General features: G+C 47.9%; 2 protein-coding genes across 8 annotated transcripts in view; one reads left to right on the plus strand and one right to left on the minus strand.

Annotated features, from left to right (window-relative positions):
• Positions 1-17,074, plus strand: part of CRIM1 (cysteine rich transmembrane BMP regulator 1) — a 228,893-nt gene extending 211,819 nt beyond the window's left edge. For 5 of the 6 annotated variants that reach the window (XM_075535936.1, XM_075535934.1, XM_075535933.1 and 2 more), the window contains 4 exons: positions 3,882-4,076; positions 9,695-9,817; positions 13,712-13,902; positions 14,551-17,074. In XM_075535936.1, the coding sequence (XP_075392051.1) occupies positions 3,882-4,076; positions 9,695-9,817; positions 13,712-13,902; positions 14,551-14,727 (686 nt within the window). In that variant the 3' untranslated portion in view covers positions 14,728-17,074. The remainder of the gene's footprint in view (positions 1-3,881; positions 4,077-9,694; positions 9,818-13,711; positions 13,903-14,550) is intronic. The other variant, XM_075535932.1, reaches the window with a different exon arrangement.
• The window catches only part of FEZ2 (fasciculation and elongation protein zeta 2), a 63,896-nt gene continuing 60,740 nt past the window's right edge, over positions 16,180-19,335 (minus strand). For both annotated transcript variants that reach the window (XM_075535939.1, XM_075535938.1), the window contains one exon: positions 16,180-18,815. In XM_075535939.1, the coding sequence (XP_075392054.1) occupies positions 18,799-18,815 (17 nt within the window). In that variant the 3' untranslated portion in view covers positions 16,180-18,798. The remainder of the gene's footprint in view (positions 18,816-19,335) is intronic.

Genomic DNA, 19,335 nt, shown 5'->3' on the forward strand with positions numbered 1-19,335 from the left:
AAATCACTTTTTAAGAGAGTTGTGTGTACATCTCACAATCAGTTCTAAGTGCTTCTTCCCCCCTCCAACATTCATTGTCTGCTCCCCAGTTCCCCTCACCCTCCCCAGTCCCTAAAAACCATTGCATTAGGTATTGTCTTTATGCATCCACTCCATCTGTGCTTAATAAAGTGGGAAACCTAACAGTAAAAAACAAAACGGGAGAAAACAGTAGTAATTTAAAGGTAAAAACAAAAGAGTGAGAAAGAAAAGACCACCAACAATATTTTTAAAAGCCAGAGGAAAAAAATCTGTCAGGAAAGAAACAAATAATTGAGCCTAGAGCAAATTCAAATTGGGTCAAGGGGAGGTCATACCATGGTTGGGTCCACCATAAGTTTACAGTAATCTCTGTCTGATAGTAGAGTCCCTGGCCTGTGGCTAGAGGGGATCTGCCCTCTGCAGATGGATTTGGGTCTCCCACTGTCTCCCATAGCCTTCTACAAATTGGCTACCTCACTGTTTATATGAGTTCATACTGCACAGACATATATGTGCTATTCTTTACACGGTATTTGCACATCTGCTCGTACCTTTTGAGTTATTTAAAGAGCCCCTATTGTTAGGCACAAAATGTGGGGGATTGTTTCTAAATCTTTGTTATAAGTCATTGTTTCCCAGAAGGGTGGTACCACCTACTGGTGTTTGCTGGATCCATGAGGGAGGCGGGCAAACCGCAAAGCGCACACCTACACTTCATCCTAGATTATGGGCTATAGAGTATAAAAGTTTATATTTGCCGGGGCGGGGGTGTGTGTGCTGAGTTTGTTTTGTTTCTGAAAATAGGGTAGTAGGCCAAATAAATTTAGGAACTTGTGTATATATAAATATTAATGTAATAAACATGTAGCTATATGAATGATTTCAGGCCTTTTCAGTGATTTCTAGGCATGGGATTAGGGGAGTTTTAAGGATCTGTCATGGACACTTCCAGCTTCACTGTTCCCCCACGGCGCACCACTGTCTTTCCCTACCGGTGGCCTACTTCCAGGGACTGAAATCCCCAGCCCAGTCTCAGACACTCTTCTTGATGGGCCCTGACCCAGCTGTACCCTAGTCATGGCTTTATGATCAGGCGCACAGAGAGAAGCCAAGCGTTGGAGAGTTGGTTCTGGTTGACCACAGGACTATCTGGAGCTATCCAGTGAGCTTGGAATGACCTCTGCCCAGTCTGCCATGTAAGGAACATGGTGGTCTTCATACCTCTCTCTCCCCCATTGTCCAAATCCTGACACTTTCCAGAAGTCGCTCTCAAATCGAGTGTTTCCTTCTTTCGCCATCACCCTTGCTTTTAGGCTGAACCTCCCTCCCTCTTTGGTAGTGGCGTCATCTTGCCCACCCATGCCCTCCTGTTCTGCAGTGGTCTTCTTAAGAACAGCTGTGAAGGCCCCACGTCTGCAGGAAATAATGTCAGTGTTTGCGTTGTCACCCAAGACAGTTCAGGGCAGCCCCCGCCTGAGCTCCTCTCTCCCTGCAGACTCTGTCTAACTCTGATACTGCTCACTGGTTTGCCATTGGCACACCACCTTTCGCTTAGAATGCCCTCTTTCCATCTTGCCTCCCCCAGTTTGGCCGCCGTGATCTCTTGGGCACGTCAGCAATGCTGGATTGCATTGCTCGGTAGTGAGGCCCTCTGGCCCCCCGGCCGCTGTCCGTGTCTGTGTAGTCGCCTGGGTCATGGGTCATGCCTTTGGCGCTGATAGGTGAAGCATTTGTTGAATGAATGAACACGTGCATGCCCTTCATGATGTTGAACCTGTAATTGCCTTTTATAACGTATCTTAACATAATGATTTCTGAACATCTTAAGTGACAATATGCTACCTAGTGTCATGAGCTCTCCCCAGATCTTGAGCAAAAAAGGCCCTTTCTGTGCTTGCCTTCAGTCCTGTCCTCTACAAGAGGAGGACCGGCACAGATGCTTCGCAAAGAAGGGCCCAATGGAGAGTGGTGGGCTCGGTGCGGAGAGGAACACCTTCTGTACCTGTCCTACACAGTGATCCACTGGCCCGTTGCATGAGCCTCGGCAGCATCTATATAAAACATAATTACAGCTCGATGGGGAAGGCCTCCATTCACAGAGAATCCTCTGGGAAAATAGGCTCCAGACTTGATGGCTGAATCCTGTCCCCCAGGACTCATTGGTGACTGGACACTGGTGCTTTTGATGTCTTAATGAAGCCTTCTCCTTTAAGAAGTCATTTGTAGCAAAAATCTCCCACTATAGGCTTGATATCAAGCCTCTGATTTTTTTTTATTATCAAACAGTGTACCAGGAAACTTTTCTGCATGAAAACATAGCACAAGCAGTGAAGTCAGTGTTTTAATGGGCATTTATAAAGGATTTAGCTCAACAAGCAGAATTTGGGATGATTATTCAGGGGTGTCTTGTGGCGCCTTAGCAGCAGCAGTAACAAAGTGTTGACAACCAAAGATGCTGTACAGTTTACCCATCAGCATAGACTCCTTCCTGTGCCTGCCTGCTTAACACTGTGATGAACCAGGCCTGGTTTCTATGGAAACACTAAGCATGGTGGGAACAGCACATGATCCATGTCATTCGACACAGGACACGTGCTTGACTAGAGAATGGTATGACCATTTTCATCTGTGCCCCTTGTTTGGAAAAAGTCAACCAGGGACTTTCTTCCAGGGTCTTCTCAGAGGGCACTTGAGCATTTGAGGCTGCGCAGAGAAAAGGCTTCCTCTCACCGTGCACTCACACACTTCCCCCTCCACCTGCCGTTCCCTGGTCTGCGCAGTGACCCTCGTCCCTGGAAGCATCGCTGGGACCCCCGATGCCATGATTGCTCTCATATTTGCCAGGAGCCAGTGGCGAGTGGGGCTAGCCGCCTTTGGAATCTGCGCATATACTTTCCCAGATTCGTGAGTCTTCCGGTTACTGACCTGCTAGTATTGAGGAGGTTCCTACCCAGTGTGCTGCCCCCCCTCCGCTCTGCTGCAGGGATACCGGTCCCTGGGCTGCACTCTGAACGCTCCTTGAACTCCAGAGGAATGGAACACGAGTCCATTGAGCCAAGCCAGGGACGTGAGGGGAGGACACACCTGGGGAAGGGAAAATGAGGGCAAGGGAGGGGGGAAGGATGAGCAGGATTTTTGAAGCTGTAAGCTCTTGTCAATAAAAATAGCTCCCTAAAAAAAATTGATTTGTTCTCAAGAACTGTAGTTTGCCAAGAATATGGATTAAAAGGAAACAGTTTATTTTCAAAGTAGGGGTGGCTTTGTTGATGCAAGAGAATGAAGGACATGGTATCACAATGCAAGTCCCCCTCCAGCTGAAGGTGGCAGAGGGCACGACAGTTTCTCTACCACATTGCCAGTGTCATTTACTCATCCTCCGGCTCATTGACAGACATTGAAAGTAGGCTTTCTGGAGTTGGTCTTTATAAATAGCTTTACTTTTTCTTTCTTCCTGGAACATACTCTCTTAGCACATTCCTACCTATTCATAGTTCCCTTTCTGTGTGTGTGTGTGTATTTCCACATAGTGTGCTAACAACTAGGCATAAATCGCTAATGTGGCACAGTTCACCATAGCCGGTCTAGCAGTCCTCATCCGGTCGTTGTCCTTGTGAGCTGGGTGGTTCCTGTCACCACCCCGTATCAGGCACAGTGGCCCTGGGTCAGGTACAGGCCACTGGAGGAGAGTTCTGAAGGTCCCCATGAGCAGAGCCGCGTGCTAATGGAAACAGAAGCCTTGCCCAATTCAGAAACTCCAGGTGTGTGCTGGTTTGGGACGGTGCTGTTCCCTTGACATCTGGGGTCTACGTGACACCATGACCAACTCAAGTCACTCTACCCTGTGCTTTTCTTTCTGCCAGAAGACACGATCCCAAAGAAGGTGGTGTGCCACTTCGGCGGGAAGGTCTACGCCGACGAGGAGCGGTGGGACCTTGACAGCTGCACACACTGCTACTGCCTGCAGGGCCAGACCCTCTGCTCGACCGTCAGCTGCCCCTCTCTGCCCTGCGTTGAACCCATCAATGTGGAGGGGAGTTGCTGCCCGATGTGCCCAGGTATGGAAGCCTTTGCCCTGCCATGTTGCAAGCTATAGTGATTGATTTAAGGAATGCAACGAGACAAGGTACCTGGGGTCTTAAAATCGTGGCCGCAGCCATCCAAGGCACAGCAGTTGCTCTGCGTTCACCTGGAGCCACTGGGGAGGAAGGAGAAGCAATAAGATGTGGATTACGTGGCTAATGGTGTCGTGAACAGCTGCTTCCTTTGAGATGCGACTGGATAGTGCCCATCTACCAGTACACTTGATGTTGTGAGCCGAGATTCTGTAGAAGAATCCCGATCAAAGGTTGGAGTTTCAGGAAATAATTAAAAATTTCCTTGGAATCCAGATTTTCTGGGGAGGCTGGAGGAATTCCTGAAACTTGGCCTGAGATCATCTCTAACCCTTAAAACTGTCACCTGAAGGCTTCTCAACAGCAAATAGTAGGTTAGCTTAGCTTGTAAAGAATGATTGCCTTGAGCGTCAGGTTTAAGAACTCTCTCTGGGGGATCGAACTGATTAAAGCCACTGATAAGCTGAAATGGAGACTCCAGCAGGACAGCAGTGTCTGTTAACAAGGGGCAACCAGGAGAGGAGGGTGACAGCGCATGCCCGCGTCACCGAACTGGACATGGAGAAACTTGAACTGGCCTAGACCTCTGCTGTGTCTGTTCTCAGCAGTCGTCACGATGGCTTTGGGGCAGACTGGGCCTATTCCACCCACCGCACATTAGCTCACATGGCCCAGGCTGCAAATACTTGGGGGTGACTAGGGGAGCGCCAGACCATGGTTCTCCGCCGGGCATCTTCTACTTCAGATCTTCATGTGTCACCTTTAGTGGCAGGGTTACTGTGAGATGTGACAGACCAGTGCTTGTGCGAAAGGAGGGGGTCAGTTAAGCCCAGAGAATCTCATGTAGCTCTTTACTCGTTGGCCTCTGCTTGCTTGTTAAGACTAGCTCTAATGGGGCGTGTCTGAAAAATGTCCATTTGCCCCCAAAGCAGGATGCCCCCATTGCACTCAGTCAGGAGGCATCTCGCGGGCACTTTGCTGTGTGCTCTCGCTGCTCTTTTAAGGTGTAGAGCGAGGCGGTGTTTTACTTCTTAGATACATGAACACTTGGTGAGTATATGGGGAGACCAGAAATCCGTGAGTCTTTTGAAACAAAGGAGGAGAAATGGATGATTTTCTCCTAGTTGTCTCATCTAGTACCATCTCCTCTGTTTCACAAGATTCACACAGTATTCTTATGAATATACCTTTTAGCGAGCTAAATGAGAAAACTTGACATTATGAGGGGACTTCAGAAAGTTCGTGAGGAAATTGAATAAAAAGATGAGATCGTTCCAGGACCCTTTTGAAACCCCTTTATTGTGTTCAAAGACCCATGGGGCACCCACTGACCCAGCTTAACGTCTTGGCTGCGAACTGGAAAGTCATTGCTTCGATCCCACGGGCTGCTGCAAGGGAAACGTCAGCTCCATAGGAAGGCCGGTCAGCCACCATAAAGAGAACCTACGCAGAGGTTCTCCTTGCCCCGCCAGGGTCGTGGGAGTCAGAATTGACCCAGCGGCAGTGAGCTTGCGTTGGTGTGTCAGCCACTGCTCCGTGTACTAGGGATAGAGCAGTGAAGAGAACACAGTCGTTGCTCACATAGGAGCCCTAGTGGGAGAGTGGGCTTCATAGTGGGCTGTTCACTTCAAGGTCAGCAGTTCGAAACCACCATCTGCTCTCCGGAAGAAAGAAGGGCTTTCTATTCCCATAAAGAGTTAAAGTCTGGGAAACTCACAGGGCAGTTCTGACCCGTCCTCCAGGGCGGGCAGGCAGGCAGGCAACAGAGACAGCTAGTGTACGGTCCCTAGACCATGCAGTGAGCCGTGGGGAATGCAGAGCATGGCAAAGGGGCCAGAGAAGCAGGACACGCTGTGCTGTCTTACAAAGGCATTCATGACGAGATGCAGAAGACTGAAGGCAGACATCTGGGGAACGAGGGGCCAGGCAGAGCCAAAGCCCAGCAGCTGGGCAGGTAAAATCAAAGTACAGGAGGGCTTCACAAAGGAGTGTGTTCAGTTTGAAATCCAATCAGTAAATGGAGGTAATGGGGGAACAATAGGTAGGACAATCTGCAGGTCAGAAGAGAAATTGAAAATACTTCTTTAAGTTTGATCACGGTTAGCTATGACAAAGCCGAGACAGCTTACACAAGGGGACTTTCAAGAGTTCGTGGAGAAAGGTGGGATTAAAAGATAGTGGAATTCCTGTATAAACTTTTTAAATCCCTATTATAGATAAGAAAAAGGGAAGACTTTGGACTGAGTTCTGAGACGCTTTGCCTACTGGAGCCCAGGCTGGTGAGGGGAGACTAGCAATGGAGCCGGTGGCACCAGGTGAAGCAAGATGAGAAAGGAGAAGGAGGGAGCGTTCATTTCGTGTTAGCGGGTGCTGTTCAGAAGTGGAGGCAAAACCTAATGAGAATCAGACTCAGGTGGGAAAGGTCAGGGCCAGATGCACCCATAGCCGAATGTTCTGGTAATGAAAGGTAAGGCCAGGACAGACAGCTTTGCCCAGGATTTTGGGGGTCTTCATTATCAAGACCAGAATATGGAGCTGGGGCAAAGGCAGACAGATGCCAAGGCTCAACTATAAAGGTGTTCAGGGGGCACTGACTCAGAAGAGAAGAGGGTAGGACCCCAGCAGCGCATGTACAGATACCCAGGTTGGTGGCCACCAAGACCCAAACTTGGGGTGGGAATGTGGGAGTAGAGGGAGGAGACTCACCCAAGCTGGCACGCTCCTGGGTTAGGGAGTGGAATCAACTAGAGAGCGCAGATACTGCCACTGGCACTGTGCATTCGTAGGGGTTTCTGCAGGACCTACTGTGGGGTTGACACTTATTTCCTGTTTATTAACTGCCCTTTCTGCACCTGGTGCATGACTGGCGGGTTCCTTCTCCATCTTTAAGCAAGCCAGTCTCGGGCTGGACCAGTTGTGGCCCATCTCTCATTGGCACACAGTGTGGCCACGGTGTAGGTTTTTCAGCCCCTGCACTCAGTCACCTCCCAGAAATACTGTGAAGGATTGTTGAATTCCGCCCGGTGCCCCAACAATAGGAAATTTGCCCTCTAGAAAGACCAGCCAGCATTCTGAATAGACAATAGTTGCTGTCAACGTAGATTCTGTCTCGTGTAGATGAAATGTGTGCAGAACAGAAAGGCACCCCATGGTTTGTCAGTGGATGATTCTTTGGGAGATTTTCAGGCCTGCCTTTCTTCCGAGGCACCTCAGAGTGGATTCAAACTGCCCAGAACTTAACCATTAGCCCCTCCAGGGACTCCAACCCTTTGCAGAACAGTTTTCCTGTCCGCCCTTTTTGGAAGCGCAGGCAAACCTTGGTGGTAGCTGGGTGGTTCATGCTTGATCCGTCCTACAGAAAGCTGAGGCTCGGAAACGTGAAGTGAATTGCCCAAAGTCAAGCAGGTCGAGCCTCCCAGACCTCGATGGACCCCAAGTTCCATCTCCAAGACAGTGGAGCCTTGGTCTCCCAAGTGTCCAGAGAAAGGACATTTTGGAAGGCAGCTATGCTCACCACTATACCACCAACGCGAGAAAGGACATTTTGAAGGAGGTAAATTCATCCTGAGTAAATTGCCTCTGGCTCCTCTGGATGGCACTTTTGCTCACGGCCAGAGGACCGAGTCAGCGGGGGCCTTGCTGGGTGGGGTTTTGCGTCACACATTGGCTCTGCGGTGGCAGAGCTCTAACCGGTTCTTTAGCAAATGCCACAAGGGCTCAGTCTTTCACCAGGGAGGCCTGGGTCTAGGCATGGAAATAGATGAGTAGGACCCCTTACATTGTGCTGCTCTCAGCAGTTTTTTTATGATGATTTTTGTTTTCTGTTTTTACAAAATGACCCACCTCCCAGCCTGGAGCACTCTGAACCGGAATTGCAGGCTTTGTGAGTTACTGTGCACTTCAGTCGCTGCTCAATGAGCCGCCCCCTTGCCTCCTAAAGTTCCTGCTCCTGCCACATAGAGCCTCTTTGAGTGCCTGTGGGGAGAAACTCTCCCTGTTGTGTTGTGGGGCTGCTTCACAATCAGGAAGAAGCCTGAGATGACTCAATCCCAGTTCCAAGTCTCTGTGGAGGTTTTTGATACGGTGCTGTTCACAGGGTGGGTGGAACTTACGTTAGTCTTTATGCAGAGACCGACAGCAGGCTGGTGCTTTGTGACGAGGCAGCTCAGACCTGTGGGACACACTGGGTGGAGGAAAAGACCCCACGTAGAGCAGTTTTCCTTCCCAAGTTCACCCAAGAAATTCATGCTGTCATCTGGGTTTCTCTATGGGTAGGATAAACACCCCCCTCACACACATGAACCACCTACCAGTGGAAATCAGCACACCTTGCAAGCTCTTCAGGTAATCTGAGTGTGATAGAAAAGTTTGAGAATTGATACTCAGACTTTGCAGGGACCCATTGAGCCTTTAGGAATTCTGAGCATTTCTATCTAGTTCCTGTCATGACTAGATGAGAGAGAGAGAGAATGAATGAATGTAAGATTTGAAGGCTCGCTCCGCTAGTTCCTAGATACATAGTGTTGGGCATGTTAGTTGACCTCTCTGGATTCGTTACTGAGTACTGATTCCCTTAACTCATCCTGGAAGCTTAGCACTCTCTTCTATCTCCTCTACCCTCACTCACATTCTTGGAAGGCAAGGGACAGGTGTCAGTGGGATAGGCAACGGTCCCTTATTAAACCTGTGTGACTCACATCACTCGCTGCCATCGAGTCGATGCTGACTCTTAGCGACCCTGTAGGACAGGGTAGAACTGCCCCCGGTCTCCGCCCAAGACTGTGAACTGTCGTCGGGAGTAGAAGACCAGCCTGTCTCCCGAGGAGGTGGTTCCAAACAGCTCACCTGTGAATGGCAGCTCAAAAAGCAAAAACTACTTTTTGGTGTGAGCTTAGGAAAATCCTGGGTTCCCGCGCTGTAGCATGAGGGAATGGGCTTTCCTGGGGATGAAGACGCTTGTCTTTCCCAGACAGCTCTCTTTCCGGATGTGGTATCTTGTTGATCCAAGTGCCTGTGTGATCCAGTGAAGGAAGAGTGTCAACGTATTTTACTGAAGGTTGGTTTCCGGCCTAAATGCTTCCTATGGCACCTGGCGAGGTGGACCAGCACTCGCATGAGGTCTCAGACTGGCAAGCAGTGCCAACCAGTGGGCCGTGCTGGCACTCCGTCAAGCCCTGCCACCTTGTTTGCTGGGCATAGCGCTACGCACAGCGCTTCCAGGGAACAGCAGGCAAAGGACAGCCATTAGCTGAAGGCAAGTGGAAAGAGTGTTCCATTCCAACCGGCCCCCCAATGGCTTTACAGCCGACCATGGCCCCCGCACCATCTCACATACAGAAACGAAGCTTCTAACCCTTGTGCAGGATGCGAGCCTTTTTGATTGTAACGTTGGAAGATGTGGACCACCACTGCCACACTAGTAACGCCATTTCACGTTAACGATGCAATCTCAGGGCCCAGGATGTACTGTATTGCATCGAATGCCCCATTTGGATTGAGGGTAGAAAAGATCAAGCCGGGCAGCTTCGTCATGTCTTAATTCCAATGTTGCCTTCTTTCAGAAATGTATGTCCCAGAACCAACCAATGTACCCATTGAGAAGAACCATCGCCGTGGAGAGATTGAGCTGGAGGCCCCCGTGTGGCCAACGTCTAGTGAGAATGACGTCGTCCACCTCCAGAGAGGTAAGTGCAGAGCTCGTCTTGGGCAGCTACTGCTTCGTATGTGTTTGTCTTTAATTCCTTTTGGTTTTCAACTTCCTGTGGGTAACTTTTAAGTGGTGTGCCCCAGTAAGATCAAATAACTACTTGAAATGCTGAAACAAGTCTGGGGAATGGGCTAGAGAGCTTTCTTCCTAGACCCACATGCTCAAAGACTTCATGATGACGGCGAGAACTTGGTAACGGGAATTCCCAAGCCATCTCACACCTGGGTGTGTGCGTGGCCTCTGTATTCAGGCTAATACTGAGTCAGGGTACTTGTGGGTTCCGTTCAAGCAGTTAGCCATGTGTGCACAGTGACAGTTCTATCGACGACGTGTGGGTCATTTCTAGTCGTGATGTAGTCCTTGCGTTTCCCCTCTTCGCGTCCAGTATCCCTCTCTTCCCTCAGCCGTGTTCCTGTCAATACTGCCGCCTCTGTCAAGGTAGACCTCTCAGTCAAAGCTGTATAAGCTTGCTGTCAGTCACAGCTCAGTACTGCCGCCTGTCTGCTCCAACTACAGTTGCAAAACTCCTCCTATAGAATAGTTTATAATATTTCTTTTGGAAGAAGCAACATCTGTGGCTTGAGAAATCGATGACCTGTTACTCTAGATATCCCAAGGGTTCTGTCTGAATCCAGGCAGGTGACCCAAGAGCCAAATTCCCGCCTGGTGTGTGGCTCTGACAGAATGGCGCTGCAGCAGCAGCATGGTACGCACTCATTCCTCATGACGTACTTAGTGCCCCTTGTGCTCCAGGCACTGTCCTAAACGCGCGACTTTGATCCAAAAAGTAGTCTCACTTACTGGTGTATTTGGAAGTGGTGCTGCAAAGTGTTAGACTTTTAACCTCAGGGGGCTGGTGATTCAAACCCACCAGCTGCCGCTCGGGAGAAACATGAGGCTCTCTGCTCCCATCAAGATTTGACAGCCTTGGAAATCCTATAGAGCAGCGGTTCTCAACCTGTGGGTTGCAACCCCTTTGGGGGTCGAATGACCCTTTCACAGGGGTCGCCCGCTTCATCACAGTAGCAAAATGACAGTGATGAAGTAGCAATGAAAATAATTGTATGGTTGGGGGTCACCACCACATGAGGACCTGTATGAAAGGGTGGCAGTGTGAGGAAGGTTGAGAACCACTGCTCTAGATGGTCACTGAGTCAGGATCAACTCGATGGCAGTGGGGATTTGCATTTGCATCAGAGGGATCCCTGCTCTACAGTCTGTAGGAGAAAAGTCCCCGTGTGTCAGCAGCCAGAGAATCCATGCTTCTAGGCCACTGTTCCCCACATTAGGTGATACTGGCCCCAAAGGCACTGCAATGAACCAGGAGAAGGGGCTGCCAAAGCAGATGCCCACACTTTATCCTGGATTGGGGCTATTGTACAATAGATTTGCTTTGCCAGTTGGGTGCTATTTTTTTTTTTCATAAAGGGGCAGTAGGCCAAATAAGTTTTAGGAAATGTTTTAGCCAATTCATCTGTTTCGGTCTTAAAATTCCAGCCGAGACCTACTGCCATAGAGTTGATTTGTCAGATCTTACCAGAATTTAAAACCTGAATTTTTACAAACAGACTTGTGTTAGTCCGGACTGACTACAGAAACAAATCCAGAGACATTCATATGCCTATAAGAAAGAGCTTTAGATGGAAGACCAATTGTATAGCGGGACAAGATTCCAATCCAAATCAATCCATAAGTCTGATATTAGCCCATATGTCCAATACTAGTCCATAAATTCCTCCTCAGACTCACACAGCACATGCAATGATGCCAAATGCAGGAACATCACAGGCCGGTGGGTGGAAAATCTATGGCTCTGAAATGCAGCGCTGGCTTCCACCAGCTCTCTGAGTGTGTGGCCCACACCTCCCCAGAAAAGGAGAGGAAGTCCCCAGAATCCTCATGAGAAGGCCATGTCCACAAGGAATTATATCATCAGGATGTGACCTGATTGACAGGCTAGACTCCACCCCTTCACTCTTAATATTCTCAAGCTGACATGAGATTATATAACTACAAGACTTGTCTCTGCTTTTTTCTCTCATTAAAAATTTCCTCAATTTACATTTTAATCTTCTAGAATGACATGCATCCATAAACCCAGTCCAATATCAATTAGTTATTAAATATTTAAACTTGATCTATAGGTAAAATACAGTGTTTACCTTTGAAGCTGGTAGAGGCTTCGGTGTTTGCCCTTCCCTATAACGCAGTGAAAGGAGCCCCGGGCACAGGGCTTGCAGGGCTGAGCTGTGACTTAGCAGGCCGGGGTTGGAAGTCCACAGCTTCTGTTCTACAGGAGAGAGCCGTGGCAGTCGGCTTCCTATAGAGGCGCAATAACCCCACGTCAATGGTTTGATTTTGAGGATATAAGGTACTGCATCGGCACTGACCCAAATGATAAGGAGTTTCCTTTCACCCTCCCACCTCCTCTCCTCCAATAAAAATCTGAATTGTTCACCAGGGCTGTCTTAATATCACAAAGGTTTGCTACCTGGTGAGCTGACATTCCTGAAAAAACTCAAGAGCAGCACCATCTCAGGGCAAGCACAACGAAAGCCCATTTCCCCACATCTGTGGTGGGACTGGCTCTGAGGCATTTAGACAGTCTGACTACAAGGGCTTGTTTGTAACAAAAGAAACCACTAAGGGGCTTTGCAGCAAGCCCCGTGTGGGCTGGCTGCGTTCCACCTTGCCTTGCCCCATTCTTAAGTTGTGCACATATTACAGAGATCTGTGTCCCCAGCCACAGTGCAGCCTGCTTTCTGCAGCAGGACAGTGGTTCTACCAGGTCTCGTGAATGTACCGCAGCTTTATGAAAAGTAAGTACCATACATACTCGAGTATACGCCGCACCGAATATCAGCTGACACACCTAATTTTACCACAAAAACGGAATTAAATTTTGCTGGGAGGCTCGGCTTATACATGAGTATATACGGTATTTGGGCATAAAGCTCAGTGAATATCACCCAATAGGCCAAGTTCCTGATTCTGGTCTAGTTTGTGATTATTGGGGATCTCATTAGTCTTCCCTGTCAACACTAATGAATAGAATATAGCTTATCAAGGGGGCACGGGGGATGGAGGGAGGGAAATGAGCTGATGCCAGGAGCTCAAGTAGAAAGAAAATGTTTTGAAAAGGATTATAACATATATACAGATGTTTGACAAAATAGATATATGCATGGATTGTGATAACAGAGAAAACAAAAGTACACAAATCGATGAGAAGCTTTTAACAAACTACTGAACTCTCACTGTCAAGAAATAGAGGTAAAAAGATATCATTTGTCCTTGATTCCCAGTAAGCAGGGAGCTAATAAGCTAATGTCTCAGCCTCAAAAATCTTCTAAGACTCGAGGTCAGTGGTTCTCAACCTTCCTCATGCCACGACCCTTTAATACTGTTCATGTGGTGGCGACCCCCAACCATAACATTATTTTCGTTGCTACATTATCACTGTCATTTTGCTACTGTTATGAATTGGGAAACCCCTGTGAAAGGGTCATTCAACCCCCAAAGGGGTTGAGAACCGATGCTCTAGGTATTAAAGGTATTCAAACTATTTTAAGTCATCTCAGTCACTTTTAAAGTCTACCAAGGCATTTTCTTACTCTTACTGAGCCAGGCCGCTCGTCCCTGTTCTGAACACCTTCCCCTTGACCATTCACGTTCATCTCCATCCCTGAGTGCGCTGCCTTCTGGTGCAGCTCTTTGACTCGGCATTCAACTTTGATCCTGTCTTTGGCCTTAAACCTCTGGAAGGCAATAAAATCAAGCTGCTGATCACTATTTGCCATGTAATTAAAACACCCCTGAAAGGTCCTGGTTCAGATTGTAAATGCGTGTACATTTCCCGCCTCTGTCCTAGACATGGGTCACCTCCAGGTGGATTACAGAGAGAACAACAGGCTGCCCCAAAGTGGAGAGTCGGCGCTGGACTCCATCACCTCGGTCGTGGTCCCCGTCATCATCTGCCTTTCCCTTATCGTAGCATTTCTGCTTGTCAACCAGAAGAAGCAGTGGGTACCACTGCTCTGCTGGTATCGGACACCAACCAAGGTACTGCCCCTAACAGATGTTGATTAGGCAAGCCTGGATTCTTATATTCCCTTCAAAATCATTTGGTCCCTTTTGAGTTAGTCCATGTGTGATATGTTCAGTTTACTTTATTCTTTGTAGCCTCGAGTGCCCCTCACCCTGAAGCTCTCAAATGTATGTTTGCCTGGGGCTGGATCAATCACTGGGTGAATCATCCATCATCCATTACGTTAATGAAGGCTGACCTTGCAAGGCCCCCAATTTTCAGGATCTGCTTTAAAGGTTTCAAATGACCTGGGCACAGTCTCCGTGCTGGGCACATGCCGGCTATCCCAACAGCCCACAGCCAGGAGAAGTAACTTGTAATTGGGTGCAATGCTTGGCCCACCTTGAAGGCCCGACCATTGTCTCGGAGATTAAAAAGCACCCCTCGCTTTAAAATCAGCCCTCTGCCCTCTGAGACACGCATCTCCTCCATGCTCCTCTGCCCACGCCCTCTACCTGTCACTGCAGCTTGCCAGTGCCCTCCTGAAGGGGCCTGGAACAGCATGGGCTCAGGCTGACCTGGACAGACCAGTGCACCGCAGAGGGGTCACCTCACTGTTCCTCTGGAAGAGATAAAACAACAACATAGCTAACTCCGTGATCTCTCTTCCTCTCATTAAATAGCCATCTTCCCTCAATAATCAGCTGGTATCGGTGGACTGCAAGAAAGGAACCCGAGTCCAGGTGGACAGTTCCCAGAGAATGCTGAGAATCGCGGAGCCCGATGCACGATTCAGCGGCTTCTACAGCATGCAAAAACAGAACCACCTACAGGCAGACAATTTCTACCAGACGGTGTGAAGGGCCGAGACAAGCTTTTTGACAGACAGCAAACGACGAAATCTGCTCTTAAAAGTAAAGTAGGGGTTGTGCACTTGCTTAGTGGATTGTATGGGATAGTGACTCGGTGTAAAGCGCGGAGGCCTCCCTGGGATGGCTGTCAGCGGCCACGTGCAGAACAAGCATTCCCACTCTCCCGCAAGATAACTTGACCAAGTGTTTTCTTAGAACCAAAGTTTGTAAAGTTGCTCAGATCTATTTGCCTGTAATATAGCTGTAGAGATATTTGGGGCGGGGGCAGTGGAGTTTGGTTGGGGAAACGGGTGGGCGGGTGGTGTTGGGAAGACAGATTGGTCAGCTTGGCTCGGGGAGAAATCCAGGAACGGAAAAGCAGCTCACCGGCCCAGCATCCGAGGGCGGGTCTTTCCCTGCTGCGCCAGAGTCCAGTCGTAGGGGTTGCTGCCAAGATCGGGAGACTCGCACACAGGGCTGGAGACTCGCACACAGGGCTGGAGACGCGCACACAGGGCTGGCCTTCCAGCCGCCGCAACCACCTTAGAAGGACGGAAGGCGTGGCAGAGCCTCCCAATAGCCATCCCAGGTCTGAAGCCACAGGTGTCTTGGCTCTGCGGGCACGACTGCAGTGAGGAAGCAAGGGAAATGCAAGAGCCAAATTTCCCGAAAGCGGGTTCTTAGGAATATAGTTATACTTTTTGCTGCTTTTTGTTTCGTTTTTGTTTTTCATTCCAAGCCAATCAGCCAGTTCCTAGCAGGGTCAGCCAATGAATGCGGGCCGGAAGGCACTTCTGGAGGTGAGCACAGCTCTCTGCTCCCCTCCACGCGTGGTGTTGCTTTGTTCTCTCCTCATGGTGGTGGTTCAGAGTTTATATGGAAGCTCTAGCTTACGAAGAAACTTTAAAAAAAAATTGGGATTTTTTTTCCTTATTATATTACTGATTCTACAAAATAGAAGCTACTTCATTTTAATTGTGTATTATTAAAGCACCTTTGTTGAAGCGCAAAAATAACTCTGCCTCTTTAAACTGTAGCAATTATGGGAATATTTATGTAACTGTTATGCTTCAGAAAAGCAAGTGTGTGTGTATATGTACACATATATACATACACGCATCTATATTTATACACACGCAATTTTATGTTTTCCTGTTGAATGTATTTTTATGAGATTTTAACCAGAACAGAGAACCAGGCTTTCACAGATTTTCGCAGAACACATGGGATTCTGCCTGCAGTGTGATCAGAAAGGTGTGTGAGTGGTTGTGTACATAGACTCACCTCCAGCGCAGTGTGTCTGTGCGCGCGCACGCCTTAACCAGCACGGCACCTGCTCCAGAGAAGGTAGTACGTTGTTTAGTCCTGCCTCACTTGGCTTCCCTTTCAGTTGGTTTTCAATTTGCTCACTGGCCAGAGACATTGATAGCAGTCTGTCTGCATCACTAATCAGCTCCTGGATTTATTATTTTTGTTTTTTTCCAAACAACTGTTTGAAACTACTGGAATATTATCCACAGTAAGCTGGAAGTTTGTTTGCCTCAAGTATCACTCTGACTGTGTATTATAAACTTTCCAAACAGCTCTTAGCACTTTTATACTGATTACCCATTTGTGCATTGATTTTTCTTTTTAAAAAATGCTTGTTGTGAAAGACACAGATACCCAGTATGCTTAATGTGAAAAGAAAATGTGTTCTGTTTTGTAAAGGAACTTTCAAGTATTGTTGTAAATACTTGGACAGAGGTTGCTGAACTTTAAAAAAAATTAATTTATTACTATAATGACCTAATTTATTAATCTGAAGATTAACCATTTTTTTGTCTTAGGATATCAAAAGAAAAAGAAAAAGGTGTTCTAGCTGTTTGCTTCAAAGGAGAAAAAGATTTATTATCAAGGGGCAATATTTTTATCTATTTCCAAAATAAAATTTGTTGGTTTGTTACCAAATAGATTTACATCAGCCTGATTAGTATAAAATTTTGTTGACAATTAACCCATTCCTGGCATAAAAAGTCTGTATCCAAAAAAAGGTGTAAATGCTTGCTTTTTGTTTTTCAAAAATCATGGCCGTATTATGAAAATACTAACAGGACATAGGACAAGGTGTAAATTTTTTTTATTATTTTAAAGATATGATTTATTCTGAGTGCTGTATCTATTACTCTGACTTTGGTTCCTGTTGTGCTCTTGTAAAAGAAAAACAAATATAATTTCCTGAAAAATAAAATAGATCTATGGCACTTGGAGTGCAGTGTAGTTCTACAGTTTGCTTTGCTTGAAAACAGCACACACAGCTGTACGGGGACTACTTGCAATTTGGTTGGCGGCAGGCAAATAAACGTTTTGAATCGAAGTCACACGGTGTGCCTTGGAAGGTTCCTTCTGTGGTGCGAGCTGTCAGTCGGATGCTGCCTCAAGAGAAGGGAAGTGGGGCGGGGCTTCTGTATCAGTCACCAAAGTCCAAAGGAATCTGTTCGGGAACAAGGGTTGTGGTGGGAAGCCCTGGTGTTTTACTGCCAAGGAAGAAAAAGGGTGCCAGGTAAAATGAGTAACCTAATGACGAGGCAGTCTTTTCGATAGGGAAGAAGTGGGTCTATTTGCAAACACTTGTTAAACTATCAATTTAAGGAACCATGAGAGATAAGTGTTACGTCTCCGCCCCCCCCCCCCCAAAAAAAACACCCTGCAATGACTTCTTGTAGTACATCCCTACTCTGCATATCTCCAGATACAATGGGCAAAAATGTACAAATGAAGGTAGATTCTTTAGTGTAAGTATGTGTTATCATTTCATGGGGGAGGAGCAAAATCATGTCATGTTCTCACCTTCAACGAAGACAGTTAAAACAGGGAAACCCTCTCAGATCCCCCGCTTCTCAGGTAACGGCTGGCCCCCCAGCCTCAAACGGGTCCCTTCACAGTCATGGTGTCCAAGTGACGGAGGAGAGCAAGGAATGTGATCTCCATCGGGTCCCGGATGCTGAAGTGGAATTTAAGAAGCCCCTGGACACCAATTCCCACACGCACTCAAGTCAGGGGGAGAGAAGGCGCCCGTAGCTCGTCAGCACTGCTCCGTGCCACCAGCACCAGGACCAGCACGCCAAAGCAACTGCAACGGGCTAGCGCCTCTCCCCTGCTGACCGAACGGATCCCCTGGCTGTGGTAGCAGACTGCATGGGGTTGGTGCACGCTAAAGTCATAGAATACAGCCAACACATGAGGCACTTGTTTTTTGGTACATGTATTAAATGACACATGATTAGAGCCAGTACAAAGTGTTTAGTTAGATCCACGAGCAGCTTTCCAGAACTAGTATTTTAGAAAGAAGCATCATAAAACAAAACAGGAGGGGTCGGACGACAACGCTTCCCCTTAGCAGATTCTTAAGCACCGTAAAGGATACACACTCCTCTCATAATACACTTCACGGAGACATGAGCTGATTACACACCTGAAGTCCACACAGGTTTCTGAAAGCAACGCAACGTCATGGTTAGGAACTGGACCAGCAGCAAGAAGCAGCAGGCGGTCTTCTCTGATGGCATGGGTAATGCACCCTCCAGGCTCACTCCTTCCGGAACATTCAAGGTGTCCATTTGTCCCCAGGTAATACTGGTCGGTAATGTATACACTGGCGAGTCTCCTCTATAGACATCTGTGGGTTCCTGCCACCCCTGAAGAGAGTATCAACCCACCATGCTTTAGTCTAGTGCATGCGACCTAGGAACCTGTAAAAACTCAAATGAACATACTGCCAGTTAATGGAAACTAGACTTGCACACGCACCATGAAGATCACTCCCCACTGACTACTGAGACAGAGAAGAGGGATCCCAGGTGAGTCATAGATTTAACAAAGACCAGTTTGAGACTTCAAAAGAGTGCCATGTTTCTTGACTCTCGAACATAAACAATAGGAATCGTGATCTTAATACTAATACTGAAGTCGCAAGTCCATAGGTGCTGTGGCGGTGGCAGGCAGGCAGGCAGGCGGTGGTGCTCCACTTCCAAGGTTACACTACAGAAGCCCAGGCTCGCGGTCCACGGAGGGTGAAGCTGCTCCAGGCCTGATGTCGCTCTATGTGGGGCACAGCACTAGAAGACGACAAAGAAAACGTTTAGGAAGTTCATACACCTCTTCCTATGCCTTTATACACACTATTTTGTTTCATAGACATTTTCAAATGTTTATTATAAAACCAGTAAGAAATGACAACTAAAACATTCGTGAAAGGACCTACGTGTAGTAGCAATTTTTTAATGGTTTTAAAAGTTTCCAGAAATGATACCCAAAAAATGGCTGTCTCAGGACACCGCCTAAAGAGGGAAGGCCTGTCACACAGCAGACAGGCTCTCTGTTGAAGTCAAAGAAGGGTGCGTGTCTCTGCCAACATGTGTGTGCCTGCTGGAGACCAGGGAGGCAGCCGACTGTGATGGGCTGGGATCATTACTTGGGTGAAAGCAGCCTCCATTAGCCCCACCTAATCCTTCCCAGGCCACATGCAACCGCTGGTCTACCTTCTTTCACTTCCCACTTCGCATTAGAACAAAGATGAAGTCTTTAGGCAGCCCAGGGTTCAACACAGAAAGGGAGAGGAAATTCACTCCTGGAGTG

This window comes from Tenrec ecaudatus, chromosome 17, assembly GCF_050624435.1.
Source record: "Tenrec ecaudatus isolate mTenEca1 chromosome 17, mTenEca1.hap1, whole genome shotgun sequence".
NCBI lineage: Eukaryota > Metazoa > Chordata > Mammalia > Afrosoricida > Tenrecidae > Tenrec > Tenrec ecaudatus.